The sequence below is a fragment of the Lonchura striata genome, chromosome 3 (genome assembly GCF_046129695.1).
Source record: "Lonchura striata isolate bLonStr1 chromosome 3, bLonStr1.mat, whole genome shotgun sequence".
In the NCBI taxonomy this organism is placed as follows: domain Eukaryota; kingdom Metazoa; phylum Chordata; class Aves; order Passeriformes; family Estrildidae; genus Lonchura; species Lonchura striata.
In genome coordinates, this window is record NC_134605.1 from 73,970,351 (window position 1) to 73,987,718 (window position 17,368).

At 42.5% G+C, this 17,368-nt stretch overlaps 1 protein-coding gene across 1 annotated transcript in view; it reads left to right on the top strand.

Annotated features, from left to right (window-relative positions):
- The window catches only part of FAXC (failed axon connections homolog, metaxin like GST domain containing), a 28,696-nt gene extending 14,791 nt beyond the window's left edge, over positions 1–13,905 (top strand). Inside the window, exons 5-6 of the mRNA XM_021544995.3 lie at positions 4,559–4,675; positions 6,208–13,905. Of these exons, the coding sequence (XP_021400670.1) occupies positions 4,559–4,675; positions 6,208–6,491 (401 nt within the window). The 3' untranslated portion in view covers positions 6,492–13,905. The remainder of the gene's footprint in view (positions 1–4,558; positions 4,676–6,207) is intronic.
- Positions 13,906–17,368: the final 3,463 nt, after the last annotated feature.

The following is a 17,368-nucleotide window of genomic DNA, read 5'->3' on the forward strand; positions in this document are numbered from 1 at the left end:
GGAAAAAACATGCTTCTGGACTTCCAAGCTGTTTTGGAAAGAAAGGTATTTTATTTGCAGTGGACCCAGATGTAGAGTTTTCAGTAACTTTATTTTCTGAAACAAACCTGTTGAGTTGCTGGATTGGGAACAAGGTGGAAAAAAGCGTATGCGGGGCATGGACACAATGGGCATGCAGAAGATTTGTTGACAGCTCCTCTTTTGACAGCACTTTATTCTGTATTTTATTTGTTAACAGAAGCAATTATCTATTCTAGTGCCTCTTTAGAGAAGATCTGTTATTTGGAGATTAAGAAGTCCCCTTTCTTTAGAAGAGAACATCTGGTCCTTTTACCTACTGCAGAGCTGTGGCCAGCTCCAAGTGCTCTCCTCTGTGGGACTACTGATATTGTAGTTTTGAGATTGGCACTGCCTGGCTCCATGTTCATTATAAGGAGGAGTGGGGTTGGGACAGGAGCTGGACCATGTTCAGTCTGTGACTTAGTAGCTCAGCAGAGCCCCCTGGTTCTGGCTAGACAACTCTGTCAGGCTGAAAGGAGTGGCAAGTGGATATGTCTGTGCTAAAGTCATCCCTGTCTACCAAGAGAAAACGAAAACGTGTGCCTGAGTACCTGTGAAAGTATCTTGATTTGCTTGCTTCTCTGACAAGCAAATGTATGCTGACACTCAGATTTGTAAGATTTCGAGTTCAAAGGGATCATTTAATCATCTAGACAGATCTCTGGATTGGACTGCTTGCATGCTGTCTTGGGGCCTGTGCCTTTTTGCTGGCTTTCTAAAAGCCATCCAGTTTTAATTACGACATTTCAGCAGGTGGAGGTGCCACCATGTTTTGCTGACAGATGTTAGTCACTCTTTAAATCTGGTCAAAATTGGACTTGTTACAAATGAGAGTTTGATTCTAGCCTGCAGACAAATGCTCTTCCTGCTTCTTTCTCCCTTCCTGGGTGGCTTGGATCATCTTCCTGTGAAGGTAAATGCTATCATCAGTCTCTGGATTCTGTGGAAAATGTACTGGAAATCCTCAAGCACTTCTTAACTATATCAAATTTTTAATTATATTACACATATGTTACCAGCAGAGTTTTTCTTCTTATTTCCAGATTGTGGAAAATTCTGTGGAAAATGTACTGGAAATCCTCAAGCACTTCTTCATTATATCAATTTTTAAATTATATTATACATATGTTACCAGCAGAGTTTTTCTTCTTATTTCCAGATTGTTGTTGAGAATGTGCATCAAAAAGCCTTGATGGGCATTTTCTGTATTCCTGTTATATTAATGTACCAGCTGAATATTGTACATTTTTTCATCTTCTCCTCTGAAATGGATGTCAGATTAGTCAGTGTACAGTTACATGAATAATTTTATTTTCACTTTTGATTATTGGTGAGTTTGTCTACTTTTCTGTAATTACCTTAATTTTCATTAATATCACTATACTCATGTTTTCTCCAGCCATCTGTTTATGGTAGGGTCTAGTAACTGTGGCCTCGAGGTGGCATCCTGGAATGGGGACAGGAGATGGGATGAAGACTTCCAGCCTGACAAGAGGCTCCCCTGTTTCAAAGGGGGAAGGAGAAGGCAGTCAGTCAGCTTACTGCCTGCACAATCTTTGTGGGATTTTCCTCCCTATATATGTACCCAAGTGTTTTCCCAGAACAGAAAGTAGTTGAGATTTTGGCTGTTACCTTAAGAGCTTAAAAATGATGCCTATGGTGCAGAATAGCTGCACATACCAAACTGTAGCCATCAGGAATATCAGATTAATGCTCCCCTTTTTAACAAGGACCATTCACATGGGAAGAAGAATAACTTTTAATTCCAAGAGCTGTTTCCAGAGAATTATAACTTTGCAGCTGTCAGTTCTTATGACATTAATTTTGACATTTCCAATCCCATCTTTGGTGCTTTTTTATTTTCTTTATTTTTATTTCTGAGAATGATTTTTCTGTCTCCCTTATACCCATTTTCCTGACAGACTCCTCCAGATCTTCTAAACATGGAAATTGGAACTAATCCCACTGTGATGGGTCAGCCTGTCCCATTGGTATCACCTTTCTCTTCTGCAGTCTTTGAACCACAAATGTAATTTCCTTGTATTGTAGCAGTTTCTTACTTTCTGTTACTAGTGTAAGAAAGTGTGGGGAATGAGCACATGAATTAGCAATATATAAAAACATACATTTTGGTAATTGCTTAGAAGAGGCAAGTGAGTGACCATAAATCTGTTGGTGCCCTCGCAGCTCTCTGCCTCTCAGGCTCTTTGGTAGATGAAGATTTTGAGCAGGGAGTTGCAGGCCAGCAGCTTCCTGAAGTGGATTTTGAAAAGCATTTGATGTTTTGGGGGAGGGCAGGGATGCTCAGAGCTGAAAACTCAGAAGTCAGACTAACCTGGATCTGAGCCTCTAAAGTTAGTTAAATGCCCTGTAGCAGCCTGCAAGTGCTGCACCTGCCTCTGTGGAAAGGTGCAGGCCTGTCTCCCACAGACCTGCTTCTTGCTGGGGTTTCTTGACCCACTGTTGAAGTAGCTGCTTTTGAATCCTCTGGTGCATGTGTTTGTAAACAGTGGAGTTGTGTACTCTCAAATTCCTGGGCAGTACAAAGTTGATGCGAGTTCAGTGTGACCAGGTGATTTAATTTCTGTTGGATTAGCCAGGGTATGCAGAGAGGTGTTTGAGATGATCAGTGCTATGGCAGCCTGTATGTGACAGACACTGTGTAATTTTACCTAAAAACAGACACAGAGATACCTAGTTTATCAGAATGTCTTCTGGACTAAGGTTGCACTGGAAGTTTTGAGAACATACTGGGAATGATGGAAGAAAATGTGCTGTATTTTGTGGAGCAGCATGACTTAAAACCAGATTTGGAGTTATATGATCCCACAGTTTTATTTTCTCCTCTTGCTCTTTGTTTCCATGCACCTAAAGGTGTGGGGTGTTGTGCCTGGGGAACCAGAGGGTGGGATGATTTAGCCCTCACTCAGAGCCTGATTTAATTGTAGTAAGATGGAAATGGCAGTGGAAATTCCTTCCCAGCACATAACTATGGATTGAATCTCAAGACCCAGTTGTATGGTGCTAAATTTCTGGTGCTGGCATATAACTGTGGTTTAGGGACCAATTTTTGAGCTGTGTTTGAGATTGATGAGTGTTTGGTGTAAGATAAATACAGAAAAGACACAACATTTACCGTGTACAGAATTTTCAAACATTAAATTGATGGAACTGTGGAAGAGCTGGGTAGAGTTAACTGCATGTTCAAATGACATCTGACAGGCCAGAGAAGGTTATTGTTACTGGATATTCCTGAGCACTGTTTTGCTGTGCTCTTGCGCAAGGGATTGGCAGCATTCCTTGTACTGTACACTGGAATTTGATGCATTTTACACTGGACAGTTCCTCAGGACTTGCTCAATAAACCTAACATTGAATAATCTGCTGAATTAGAGGCAGCTCGGAAGAATGTCCTGGGGAGAGGGGGTAACTGGATTTTGAGAATTCAATTAGGTACCACATTTCACAGAGTTAATAGCACTTTGGGCTGAGGCAGGAGCAGTGCAACCAGCTAACCTGACCTCTGCAATACTTAATGTTTCACTGTGTGCTCTGTGCCTGGTCTTTGTTCCAGATCTTCTCCCTGTGATGGGAAAACAAATCTACAGTGAATGTTTCATTGCAAACAGTGGATTTGAAACATGTATTTTCTTCCCTGTCTTAGTTACCATTCTGTTTGTGCTGTAGTGGCCATTTAGGACCATCATGATATTGGGGTGATCAGAGAGGTAAGCAGAACTGCTGTGAGGAGCAGACATCTCTTTCCACTGTGCCAGGCCAGTCCCAAAGGGCTGCTGTTTCACTTTGTGCCTGACGTGCCTCTGATTTGTACCTGTCAGGGGTTAGTGGGGATGAGGGCACTGCAGTGGTGGTGTGTGAGAGCACCTGTGCACTCCTGCCATTTGTTCTCTTTCTGGAGACGCAGGTTATTTTTGAGCAGTTGCTGCAGGTCTGACTGGTGCATCCATTTCATCCTGAACAAATAGGGAGAGAGAAAATATTTGGGTGTGACTTTCCTTTTTCCGGCTGATGGGCTGAATAAATTGGACCTGGATCTGCATGGATAAGAGGTAAACTGTGACCAGCTTCTTTCAGCAAGTTCATGATTTTGCATTGTGGTTGAGCAGCTTTGGGATTGCACCAAAGGCAAAATTAGTGTTTTCAGGCATCTTGTAGCTGCAGAGCAGATTTTAAATGTAGCAGAATGAGTAAAGTGTGCGAGTGCTGCCAGCCCTGAGGAGCAAAGGAGGTTCCTTGGTCAGTGGTGACTCTGTAAGTGGCCTGGTTATAGAAGGCTTGAACACAGGGGGAGCTGCAGTAATAGATTTCACTTGCTGAACTCTAGAAACAGCTTTGGAATCCCTGTCTTTGAACATGTGAACCTTTTCATTGGAGTGATTTCAGTAAAATAAATATGCTAAAGGCAGAACTGTGATTTTTCTTTTAATTTGGAGAAGAGTGACATCCAGTCAAGAAATATTTGCTGTTGTATTTACAGGTGACAAGAAGTACATTATGGGATCAACTGTTTCCACTGTTGATGCCACTGTCTTTGGACATCTGGCACAGGCAATGTGGACATTACCAGGGACTCGACCAGAGAGACTAATCAAAGGTAAGAAAGCTTAAGTGATCTCTGATTAAGAGCTCTTGGTGGCATTTTCCACATTTAAACTTGGAGTGCCTTGTAAGGACATTTTGAAGACTGCCAGTACTTCAGCAGACTATTCTTGCATTTGATGTAGCATTTGTATCTTGCAAGGTTGTTTTCTCTTAAAATTTGTTTTCTTTTTCATGTTCATGTTGTTCTTTAAAACAACTATTGTTTTTATTTCTGTACTTGATCTTTTCCTTGCTGAACATGACAAAGCCTTAAAGCTTCTAAGGAGTGAATGCTGGGTAATGTGTGAGAAAACAGAAGAACAGCCATTAGGCAAATTCAGCTGAGCCGAGTACTTTCCTTGATAGTAGAACTACAAGTGCTATTGTCTCACTGAAATTACAGCCTTTGCTGTTCCTGAAGATGCCAGGCAAGGAAGAAATCCAGCTTGGCTTTGGAGTCACTTCGCTTTTGCATGAATTGGAAGTCAACATACTCCTCCTCCCCACAGAGAGGTGTTTTTTTGTTTGTTTCTTTTTTGTGGGGTGATACAGATGTTAAAGGATCTTTGCATCCCTTTTCATAGTAAATCCACACAGCATGAAAAATGGGAAGAGCTAAGGAGGAAAAGAATGTAAAATAGCATAAAAGGAGTGAATCTGACCTGTAAACCTACTCTGTGCAAGACAGCGCTGTTAAACCTGTGGTGAAGATGCACAGGCTTACTCTTTTCCTCAGATAATGAGCACTTGAGATATAAATATTGGCTATGCAGTTCTTCCCTTTGATGTCTGGGGCATCACAGGTAAAATTCTGAAGGGCTCATGGCTGTCTAGAAGGATTACTATGCTTGTTGAATTAGTTCATCTCTAATGAAAATAAACAGAAGATAATAGATTGAAATACCCAAGCAGTGTGGTTGATTCTCTGTACCTACCAACCTACTTATGCTGTCATGAGTACAGGTTTTATATTCACCTCGCTTTCTTCTTTGAGTTTTTTATGGTTTATTTTGTAAGCATACATGCATTCATAAAGGAGGCATAAGATACTAAGGCTGGGAGCAGTAGGAGCCAGTGGCTATATTTAATGTGAATTTATGTTGCAGTCAACGCTGCCATCTGGTGGTGAAAGCCCCACATTCACTGTATTTAATAAGCATACCGTACCATTTCTAAGATCAAATTCTGTCTCTAGGAACCAGGTGTTTGCAATTAAGCAAAAAGTTCTACTACAAAAACCTTACAGTATTAGTGTCTTGTCTTGATTTCTTTTTGTAGAGGTTGAATTTGGGATACTTACTTTGCTATTTGTGTGAACATGTATTTGTGTTTATTCCTGTGTAACCCTTTTTTGTTGTATGTGGTTACATTAAAGTTAAAAACGGCTGCTAAGAGGATTTATGGAATCTTGGAATTTTGAAACTTCTTTGGAAAGGCCCTACACAGTTTTTTTCCAAACACAGCTAGTGTGTTTTTGCATCATCAGGTAAGTTAGAGCATTATTGGCTGGATATGTTTACTGAAGTCTGTTGTGTTGTGTTGCAGGTGAACTGATTAACCTTGCTATGTATTGTGAAAGAATAAGGAGGAAATTTTGGCCAGAATGGCACCATGATGATGACAACACTCTGTATGAATCTGAGGAAAGCAGTGAAGCAAGCAAGACTTACTCCCCGTTGCAGGACTTCAGTTTTTATTCGAGGACAGAAACATTTGATGAGGAAGGGAACAGTATTTCCCAAACCCCTGACACAGATTACACTGGACATTCCCTCTTTGACTCGGATGTGGACATGGATGAGTACAGAGATCATGAACAATGCAAGTGATATGTACAAGTGTCTCCCATTGTGCAGATAAGATGTTTCTTGGGATCACTCTGATTTGTTTTTTTCCTTCAGGTCAGGAAGAGGTTTGTACCACTTTGGAACAAACCATTGTGCTTGATTCAGCTGTCACATACTGCTTGGACTATTTCAACCATATTTTGTTTTGTGTAATTGTTCAGGTGGACCAACACATTTAAAACACACGTGGGCAAACTGGAGGTCTAGAGGGCAGCAGGACCTTCCAACCTATTTTTGTTCATGTTCAAAACCAGATCCCACATCGAAGTGGAATGAACTTCTGGGAAGTGGAGCATTTGTCACAACTGGTTTGTGTTGTTACCTTATCTGTACAGCAACGGGTTGAGGACAAAAATGGAAGAGATATGACTGGCACAGTTTTCTTCCATGGAAGAAAATGATGGATGCTGTAACGAAAGGTCCTGGTGTTGTTTGTTGACTGCCATGTCAGTATAAGCCAGTGGTGTGCTGAGGTGCATCAGTTTCATGCAGCACCCTGGCCCGTGTCAGTAGTAGTGTGGCTAGCACGACCAGGGCAGTGATTGGCTCCCTGTCTCAGCATGAGTGAGGCTGCACCCCGAATCCTGTGTTCTGTTGTGGACCCTTCACTACAAGAAATCATTGAGGGGCTGGAGCATGTCCAGAGAAGGACAGTGAAGCTGGTGAAAGGATCTGGAACACAACTCTTGTGAGGAGCAGCTGAGGGAGCTGGGGTTGTTTAGGCTGGAGAAAGGGAGTCTCAGCAGAGACCTTACTGCTCTCTACAACTGCCTAACAGGAGGTTTTAGCAAGGTGGGGGTTGGTCTCTTCTCCGTGGTAACAAACTCTACGATAAGAGAAAGGGCCTCAAAGTGTGCCAGAGGAGGTTTGGATTGGATATTGGGAAAAACTTCACTGGAAGGATTATTAAACATTGGAACAGGCTGCCCAGTCACCACCCCTGGAGGTATTTAAAACCCACGAAGATGTGGCACTTGAGGGACATTTTTTGGTGGTGGACTTGATAGTGCTTGGACTTGATGATCTCAGCGGTCTTTTCCAACCTAAAAAGATTCTGTAAGTTGCCAAAGTTTCAGGGGAATTTTATTTGATAACTACCTATACTTTGAGTGCATATATTACAGGGTCTGCAGGAAAGAACTGCTCCCAGTTCTTTTGGAGACAGTCATGGATGGAGAAAAACATAATCCTGCAGAAAAGAGCTGGTTAGTTTTTCTTGTTCTTTGCAGAAGGTTGAAATCACTACTCTAGAATACTTTAATGCAGGAGGGAGATGTCAGTGTTAACTCACCTGGAATATGTGTTGGTCAAATTCCTTCTGTGATTTTGAATTATTATTTTTTTACTCCCTGTGCATGGCTGCTGCCTGCTATTTCTAGGCAAGGCTAAAGAGCTGGGATTTGTTGCTAAAAGTCTGGTGTGTCCCAGCAGTGGGTGCTTTGTGTTCCTTACCAACAGGTTGCAAAGCAGTTTGAGGTATTAGTAGGCATGGGACACTGTGTAGTTGCAAGATGTTGGCCCAGGCAATTGAATGCTTTATAGCTGCCTAGGGAGGTGCTTCAGGGGGTGCTGGACACTGTGCTGGCTTGCAGTGCACAGTCCCTAAATCTGATGCATGGGAGAAGGTGAGATGGGACAGTTCTCTCAGCACTGCCATGTGTGTGGGGAAAGTAGATACTGAGAGCGGAATTAAATTTAAATTGCCTTTGCTGCCATATCTGTGGATCTGGATCTCAAAATGATTGCACAGGTTCTGATATGCTTCATGTTCATGTCTCCCTAAATGCAGGTTAGAGATGAGAATAAATCCATTGGATTTACTCACAGCTTTGAAGTTAAGCATTTACTTCAATGTTGCTTGGCCGTGATTAGTTGATTTTGGTAGAGAGAGATAGAGCATATCAAACATACTGAGCTGTTGTGTTTTTAAATATGCATCTAAAATTGGGTATTTGACTGCAGACTTTATTGGTAGCCTGTTTTAATTATGACATTCTCAGTGACTTACAGTTAGATGAATCAGGATCCCTCAGCAAAATTTTTATAATGTGTTGGTTGTACCAAATGTTCTAGGAGCAGACAGGGCAGACAACTGCTTTAGGATGTTAATTGTTGGTAGTTGTAGTGAGTCTGGAGCTTGAAGTAACTCCAGCGCTCAAAGAATAGCTTGCTCCCTAGGAACCTGGAGTGCCTCCTGCAGAGAAAAGCACCTGCTCTGGGGAAACTTGGAGTTAGCCTTGGCTTTGAAAGCAGAGACACCTTTGTCTGCACTGAACGCCCAGGTCTGTTCATGCATGGAGCCACTGCAGTGAGAGCTGACAAGTTTGGTGTAAATTTACACCTGTTTCCACAATTCTCTAGGCATGTCCTTGAAGCCTTGTTCCAGTCAATGTTGTGGACAAGTATCAATGGCAAAGTGAACCAAAACTGAGGAGGAAGATATCGTCCAGTTACTTGGGACCCTTCTCAGGAAACTAAGCACAAAAATAGGGCACAAGAAGATAAGTCTTGGGCTTGAAAGTGCAGAGGTGATGGCCTGGGTAACTCCATGGTCAAGTCAAGAGAGATTTTATATGCAAAAATGTAGGTATTGATATTCTGAATAAAAAAAATCTGCATCAAAAAGCTCCTATTTAAAATCATCTGCGTGTTGGAAATTCTGATGGAGATGTTCTCATTCATTTACTGATGCATGTTTGAAGGTTGTGCTTTCTCCATTTGTTCAGCATTGCAAAGTGTGCTTGCAGCAGATGAGTCCCAGTCATTAAAAGACCATTAAAGGATGGTCAGACCTCTTTAAAAAGGATTTAATCCATGCATTTTCTTTTGAAAGCTGTATTTGTAAATTGTTTTGGGGAATGTCGTGGTTTGACACGGAAAGATAATTTTTTCCGGAAGGAAGAAGTCAATTTAGATATTGACCAATTGAAAGTAGACACGCCTCTGAGAACACAGAGGGGTTAAAAGCAAAATTCCCAGGGAAACTCACTCTCTTTAGTTCCCGTCTCCCCTGCCCAGCCACGAGCTGGGTGGGGGAAGGGAAGCCCCATGGCCTGAAAAAAGTAAGCCGAAAGCCCCAAGAGTAGTAGAAAGACTGGAACCAGGCTAGCCCCTGCAGATAGAAGGGTAGAAAAAATCTGAGATATCTCCATTTCCCCCTCCAGAGTTCCTCTCCCAAGAGGGAGAGAGAAAGCCGCAAGGAAGGAGGAGCGGGGGGGAGCTGCTGCAAGGTGCCCAGTTGTGTGGGAGTTGCTGGATGTCCGGGCATCGAGCCATCCTGGGAGTTTAGACTTTTAACCCTTCCTTGAGAAATGAAAGCTTTATAAATTTTCCTTTCCCCTCCTCAGTTTGAAAGAGAAGAAGGACACCTTAGACCCTAAAATGGGATGTTAGAAGAAAGAATTCAAGATGGGAGGGGGACAAAGAGTAGCTTTTAGCTAGACTTTTCCATGTTAGCCACAACCTAAACCAAATCTTCTCCTTCAAGAAAAACTGTATTTTAGAAAGATGCCAGTGAGTCAAGAGACCTGCTTCAGCTGGGAAAAAGACAAAAGTGAAGTGAACAGAGAAAAGGTTAGGGGGTTTGTGGTAGCGCCCCCTTACCCTAAAAAAGAAAGAGAAAAAAAAAAATCTCTGTTCTTAAGCCCTCAGCCCCAGGGGAAAATAAGGAGAGACTGTAGTCCCAAACAATAAAAAACTGAACTATTATTTTCTCCCCTCTTAGCAGAGCATCCTTAAAAAGAAAAATCCTAAAGGCAGTCTGACCATCCATGCATTGTAGTAAGAGCACTGTACATAGAAAGGAAAAGAGTCACCATGGCAAACTTTTTCTCCAAGCGGTGCCATGTGTAACATGGAAACACAGGATGTAGAGCTGTGTTTCTTAAGAGGTCTGTGGCACAGGAGAGACTCTGTTCCCTCGATAAACTAAATATCAGTTGTTTAAAGGGTAGAAACCTGATTAAAGTCCATATTGTGTCTCACTGTAGTTTGTTAGAGTTAGGTAGTGGAGGGAAGAATGTTTTGCAAAGTTTTCATTTAAATATTTATGTAGTTTTTTTTCCCCTTCTTTAGTTTTCTCTTTTCTTTTGTAGTAGTAGTTTAATAAAGTTTTTTTCCTATTATTAAGCTTAGGCCCGCTTTGCTCTATTCTAGATTCCACTTCACAGCATTCAAAGTAGAGATCACATTTTCATGAGGGCACTAGCATTGTGCCAGTGTCAAACCATGACAGGGGAACAAACAAAAAAAAGGTTTAAAAAAATAAATTAAAAAATGTTCATTTATTTTGGTTTGCATGGGAAAAAAAAAAAAGTGTTTTCTTAAAAAGGGAACAATTGTTTTTGACTTTCCAAAATTTTACTAAAAGAGCAATGTTTTTCTTAGCCCTGCAGTCTTTTTTTTTTTTTTTTTTTTTTTTTTTTCCATTCCATCATATCTATTTTTAATGTTAGTGCTGAGGGGCTATACAGAACTAAAAATAGTCAGAGAGCATCTTAATTTCATTTGGTTTTTTCTTTCCTTTTTTTTTCCTCCCTCGCTGATCAAAATTGTGAGCAAGTGCATTGTAGGGATGCTGGAAGTCCAGACTGTGCTGCTGTGGGGTTTGAGAGTCAGCAGGTGTCTCTGCAGCCCTGAAACCTGGGACAGCTGTGGATTGCCAGCTGCCCAGCAGGTGAGCTGGGATAGCAGCTTCTGCCAGGAGCTGGAGGCTGATGGATGCCAGGACATCATGTCTGAGGTGGCACAGACCACAGAAGGTTTTTTCCTAGCTGGGGGTCCCTCTGCCACAGCCAGAAACTCACTGTGGGGTGATGTTGTACTGGATGGGTGAGACCCTTGCCCTGTTTATGAGCTGGAGCATGAGCCCAAATCCTAGTGAGGAGACAGCACTGTTCTTCCTGGTTACCTTACCCTAAATACTGCCAAAGGCTAAGTACTGCCTTTGTGTTTCCATAGAACTGCTTTAAAGGAATGAGCAATTGGTCTGCCCCTCATTTGGCAAATGGGAGTTCAAAGCAAGCCCTGCATTTCCAGTGGAGTTAGATTTGAAGCAGTCTGTTGGTTTTTTTTCATGTGAATGGCAGTGTTTGACTGTGTGACACTCTGTCATGTCAGAAGGGATTTGTTTACCCCTGTCGGTCTCATTGGCTCTGTCAGCAGAGCTCACTGTTACCGAGTGGGGGAAACAGGCACTGGGATGTATAGGTCCTACAGAAATGTGGTGTTTGATTTAAAAACCAAACTGAACCTGATGTTTCAGATCTGGAGGACTGTTTCCATCCAATTATAGCACTGCAAGTAACACATTTTGATCTTTAAAACCTTGGCAATGTCCCTCCAGATCTATATTCACTTTGAAAAAATACTGCCTGAAATATTTCTGCAGCAACAGTTCAGGCACAAATTTGCTTTTGTCAGTGATGTCTGCTCAAGTAATCATGACAGTTTCATACTGTTTTCCTTGAAAGGCCTGTATCTGTCAGATGCTAAGCCCTACAAAATATTGCCTGCTGGAAAAGTGTGTTATGTGCAGATTTATGCAGGGCAGCTCACCAAGTGAAATTTCTGTGGCAGGGGATGAATTCAAGTGAGTCTTGTCCTTAGATGTTTGAATAAGAATTTGAAGCTGTTTTTTGACAAGTAGCTGTTCGGCCTAACCTTCCTTCCCTCTCCAAATACTGTGAAATCATAATTTAGGGTTGTGGTACTAATAAAGCAAATTATGCTCTCTAAATGCAGAATTAAGTTGGATGGTCCAGGAGCTGGGATATGGAAATGGGTACCCATAGATGTGAGTCATGCCCATACCTCTGAGCAGCTGTGATCCAGAGCAGCACACAGGCTGTTCTGTTTAATGCCACGGAACCAGAGGACTGCAGGTAACTCTGAAGGCTGCAGTGGCTTTCAGCAGTTGATCAGTGCTATGGGACATGCATGTATGCTGTGCCTTGGGTATTCCTTGGTGCTGGGTAGACTGTGCAGGGGCTCATTTTGGTAGTTGTGGCTCCTGTGGGGCATCAGCCTGCTGTCATCCCATGGCTGAGCTGCAGAGACAAGGGTCTGTTTGGGAGCGAGCCTTGGCAGTGAGCAGAGCTTTGAGCCTGCTGGTGAACGTGGGCTGTTGTTTTGGTGTTCTGTGGAGGGAAGTTGTTTCCCCACACTGCACATGTACATTTAATTTTCAGGCCAGCGACCCCAGTCTTCACAGCTTTGCCTTGGTGGAGAGAAGGGTTGCAACACGAATCAGTTCTGTCTCAGTGGTTTGGGGCAGTCCTCTCTTTGATGGCCATTGGAGAGGGCTTCTGTTCATTCCCTGTGGAGGGCTTCTTCTATGTTCATTCCCTGTGGAGCTGCCCCAGTATGAAATACTTTTCAGCAGAGGTTTCTGCAGCTCTCTGAGCCATTTGGAAAGTTAAATGGTATTAGTCTTTGTACAGCACAGGAATTCTAGTCACTGAAAACCCTGTGTGTCTCTACAGTATTAAACTCTTAGTTCTCTGTCCTGGTTGCACCACTCCTGGGTTTTTCAAGGCCAAGGAGATCGTTATGGTCTTTTGGTCAGACAGCAGCATAAAAAGGTTTGTGGGATTTCATGTAATGATTTACACATTCAGCTTAACAAGTTAAAGCTGAAACATACGCTGCCAAAAGGCATTCAAGTTTTGCGGAATAAATAAAATCCTGCTCCATTTTGAAGTTGTTGACAAAAGCGCCATTTGCTTCAGTGGTGCCAGAGTTTCCAACAGAGCTTCCAAGTGACCCTGAAATTACCACTTCTCTCAGTCCTGTCTAATTATACTAAAGTAAAATTTTGCTTTATTGGGGGCAGTAAGGCAAACAAGATGTGACTGTTGTTCTTTTTTAGGCTCCGTGAAAAAAAAGTGCTTTTTTTTGTCTGCACTGGTCACATTGGTATTTTCACTGGGCACTATGATTGTGTGTTCTTCTCTTGCTTATTAATTAGTTCTTCTGACTTATCTTTCCTCAAATGTACAGGTGTTTATTTTTCAGGATACTTGAAGAATGCAAGTCCCAAAGACAAGGGTGTGCAATCCAGTAATAATAAAGCATATGTAGATGTGTAGGGGCAAGGGATATATCCAGCTAGCTGCAGTGTACAAGGTTTAATTAACAAAATGAAGCAACACATTTCTAAATGGGGACTCTGATGCTGCAGCTGCACTATGTTGTCTATGAACTACACAAGACATACGTTATTTTAGCACTGTTATTACTAGTTTATAAAGCCATATTTAAAATTGTACACTTAACTGTAACATAACTTTAAATTGTGCACTGTGTTGATCAATGTACATATATATGAAGATATGTATATTTTGTCTTTATGCTGTATGTCATTGGTGTGTAAATTATAACTAATGGATCTAAAATAGCTTTTTGGTTCGTGTCCTTATTTTGTGTCTGTGCTTTCTGTGGAGCTGTGAACAGCTGAGAGTTGCTCTCTTGAGAGTAGGGGTTGCATGAAACTTTAATGGCCAGTCAGTTAAGCCCTCATCTCCCCAGGCAAATACTTTAGCCACCAGCATTGTTTGAAAGGAGTAATTCTGTCACTGATCCCCTCTCCCCTTGACACTCAGGAAGGATTTCAGGGTGTAGCACAAGAGGAAGGACTGACAAACTTGGGTGTGAGGAGGGGTCCCTGCTCTCCTCACTCTGTATGGCTACTGCTACCAATGTAAAAATAAGTAATCCTGAGAGGACAGCTCTGTCAGGAGTGCAGAAGCTTTAAGGTCTTTGCTCAGAGCACTGTGGTAGCTAGTTTCACTATATCTTTGAAAATTTTCAGCAAGTGCAAGTCCTTAGCCAGGCTTAGTGTGCTGCCCCAAATGCAGCAGAGGGGCTGTGTGACAGGAGCTGTGACCTGGCTGGGGCAAATACAGGGTAACAGCTGGCAGACAATAAAGGTGCAAAGCTATACGCAGATCTTTGAAACCTCACAGAGGCTTGACATCAAGTCTAGTTTCCTAAGTGATGGTGTCAGTGTTGCATTAAAAAAATAAAATAAAAATCCCAAAATACCCAACCCAACCTACCAAAAATAACACAACTCCCCCAAAAACAAAGACAAGTCAAGCTCAAGCCTGTATTACCATTCTAGTAGATTTTTGGCTCCTTTCACTGCCTTAAACTTTTGTGGTTGGTGAGGTTGTTCATAGACTTCTCTCCATGAAGGCTAGAAATTTCAATGTCCTTAATAAACACTGAGGTCAGAAACGTGCACCTATTGAAACATTAAATATTGCAAGCCTGGAAGAGCTGGCAGCCAAAGCACAGTCAAATTCAGGGGTCTCTCTGTTCCAGTGAACTTCTGTCTTGGCGAAATACTCACAAACTGTGTTTATCCTTTACTCCCAAAAACTTTAAATTGGGGCATGTGAGAAATACTCTGGATGCTACACAGTAATTCTGGGCCATATGGGCACACACAGCTGCTTACTGCAGCTTTGTCAGTGGGAATTTGGTTTGTTATAGTAACTGGTGGTAAACCTGATGATCCTTGGTTCACAGGGTGCTGCCAGAAAGGTGAGGGTGGGTGCCTGTGTTCTCTGTGTGAGGAGATGGAGGCAGGCATATGGTCCAAGAGTGCCCCAGAACAGCAACCCTTGGGAAACTGCACAGGTAAGTTCCCTGAAAAGCCATTTATCTGTTGGCCAGATCCTGCATGGCAATGTCCCTACTCATTGAAGTGGGATTTGACTAGACGATCTGTAAAGGTCCATTCAACCCCAAAACCTTCTAATATTGCTTATTTTCCTGTTAAATTATTCACACCAACTGATCAGAGGTCTGCCAACTTTTCCTTCATGCTGATGTCTGTTGGGAGATGGGCTCAAGAGCACAAGGTGGGTGCCCAGTATGTCCTGGGAGACCTGGGCATCTGTGTAGAGAAGGCTAGCAGGATCCAGGTGAGACCAGGAGCAGCAGCTGGAGGCCAGACAGGCTATTTACAGCATCTGAAATGATGGCTGAAGAGCTGCAAACAAATCCTATCTAAAGGAAATATCTAAAGGGAAAATGAAAGTGAGGGTGATTATTGCAACTAATATTATTCAATGTTTATGTTGTGATAGGGCCCAAATAATCTGACCAGCATGAGTCCTTGCATGCAGTGTTCTTTATTGGCTCAGATTAACTACTGTGAAGTTTTCAGTCTGAGAAAAAAAGGTGAAGCAAGAAAGAGAAGAGAAAGATAGTCTCAGTTCAGTGTTGGCCGTGGATTTAACCACAGACTCTTGTGTGGCAAGCACATTTAGAGAGAAATGTACTTACCACACACTTGATTTTATTTTAAGACTTTTCTAGGCTTCTCTAGGTGCCTGCATTGTTGAAATCCATGAAGATCTGCTCTGAGCTCCTCAGGAGAACAGAAGTGTCTGCTGTTGGGTGAGCTGAACTGCTCCTGCTGCACTGACTGCCTGGCCCAGATCTCCATGGGGGACTGTGGAAGATGAACATGGCTCAGGAGTGTACCCTATGGTCAGACATCAAATTTCAAACCTCAATCCCAGGCTGAATCCCACCCAAAACCAGTTGTGTCTTTACTTGAAAGCCCAGTGATTACCTCTACTTTGCTACTTTTTCTGGGCCATGATGTACCATTTCAGACAGGGGGAGGGCACTTGTTAAAGGGCACTTCAGACCCTAACACTGAGTTTAGGAATACCAGAGTTCCACTGCACACATAATTTTAATGCCACCTTTTTTGCATAGGTATGGGGTGCAGATTTAATTTCTTTCTCTTACTGTTTTTTTTTTTTTCCTTAAGACCTCTGCCTCATCTGGTACAGGAGGTAGAGATTGATGAATTAATGATGAGCTGGTGGGGATTTCTTTTGAAGTGTGAACCCCAAGCCTTACTTATTGCACAAGATTCAAGTCCTACAATGGAAGCAGAATGATTAATTTCCTCATGAGCTTCTCTGTGGCACTCATTACCATGGTTTCTGGGTGCTTCAAAAATACTAACAAGTTGATAAATGCAGTAATAGACAAGACGAGAAAGAGTGAGTTGTCAAGAGCCTTGAAACTAAGTGCAAGAAATTGGAATTTGATATAGGAAGCGCCAGTGGGTGGACTCAAAGAAAGAAGGGAAGATATAAACAATAGGCATCAAAATGTTTCTTAGCAGATGCAGCTTAAGTGGGTTAGAGGGTCTTAGAGAAGTGCTGATTAGGATGGAAATTGAGGGTCTAAAATAAAGACTTGTTTATCAAAACAGGGAGGAAATTGAAAGGAGAAATGTGATACAGAAATAATAACATTTGGAGAGAGGACACATGGGCTGTCACCAGGCAGATGCAGTTTTTCTGTCCTTCACAGTGGACTCTGCAGTGGCTGAGGGTGGGCTAACCTCACAGACAGCAGTGAGATGAGCTGAATTTTCTCTGCCTAGGCATGCAGGCTTTGAGGTTGGGCCGTGCTTCACCATCGTTTGGAAGGCAGCATTTCTTTGGGAGCCACCTGAAGCACGGTCATTATCTAGTAAGCAGCTTTGATTTATCAACTACATCTCTGCATAGGGAAATTGCCGTAATTTCACATGCAGTGATTCACTGTGACAAAGAAAACCATAATTACCCGGGGTGCAAACTTCACCGCATGCTAATGCGGCTCCTGTTGCCGCGGCTTCTCGGCACTGTGAGTGCAGCACTGCAGAAATAGCCCGTGGAGCAGGGAAAGGTGATTGCTCCCAGGAGGATCTGAAGTATTTGGAGGTAGAACACCAGGCTCACTGTTGATTGGGAGACCCAGGGCTGAACATAGGAAAGGTTGCCCCTACCCCAGCCTTCCTCTACGCCCAGCCCTATTTTTGGTCCTGCCGCTGAAGATCATCA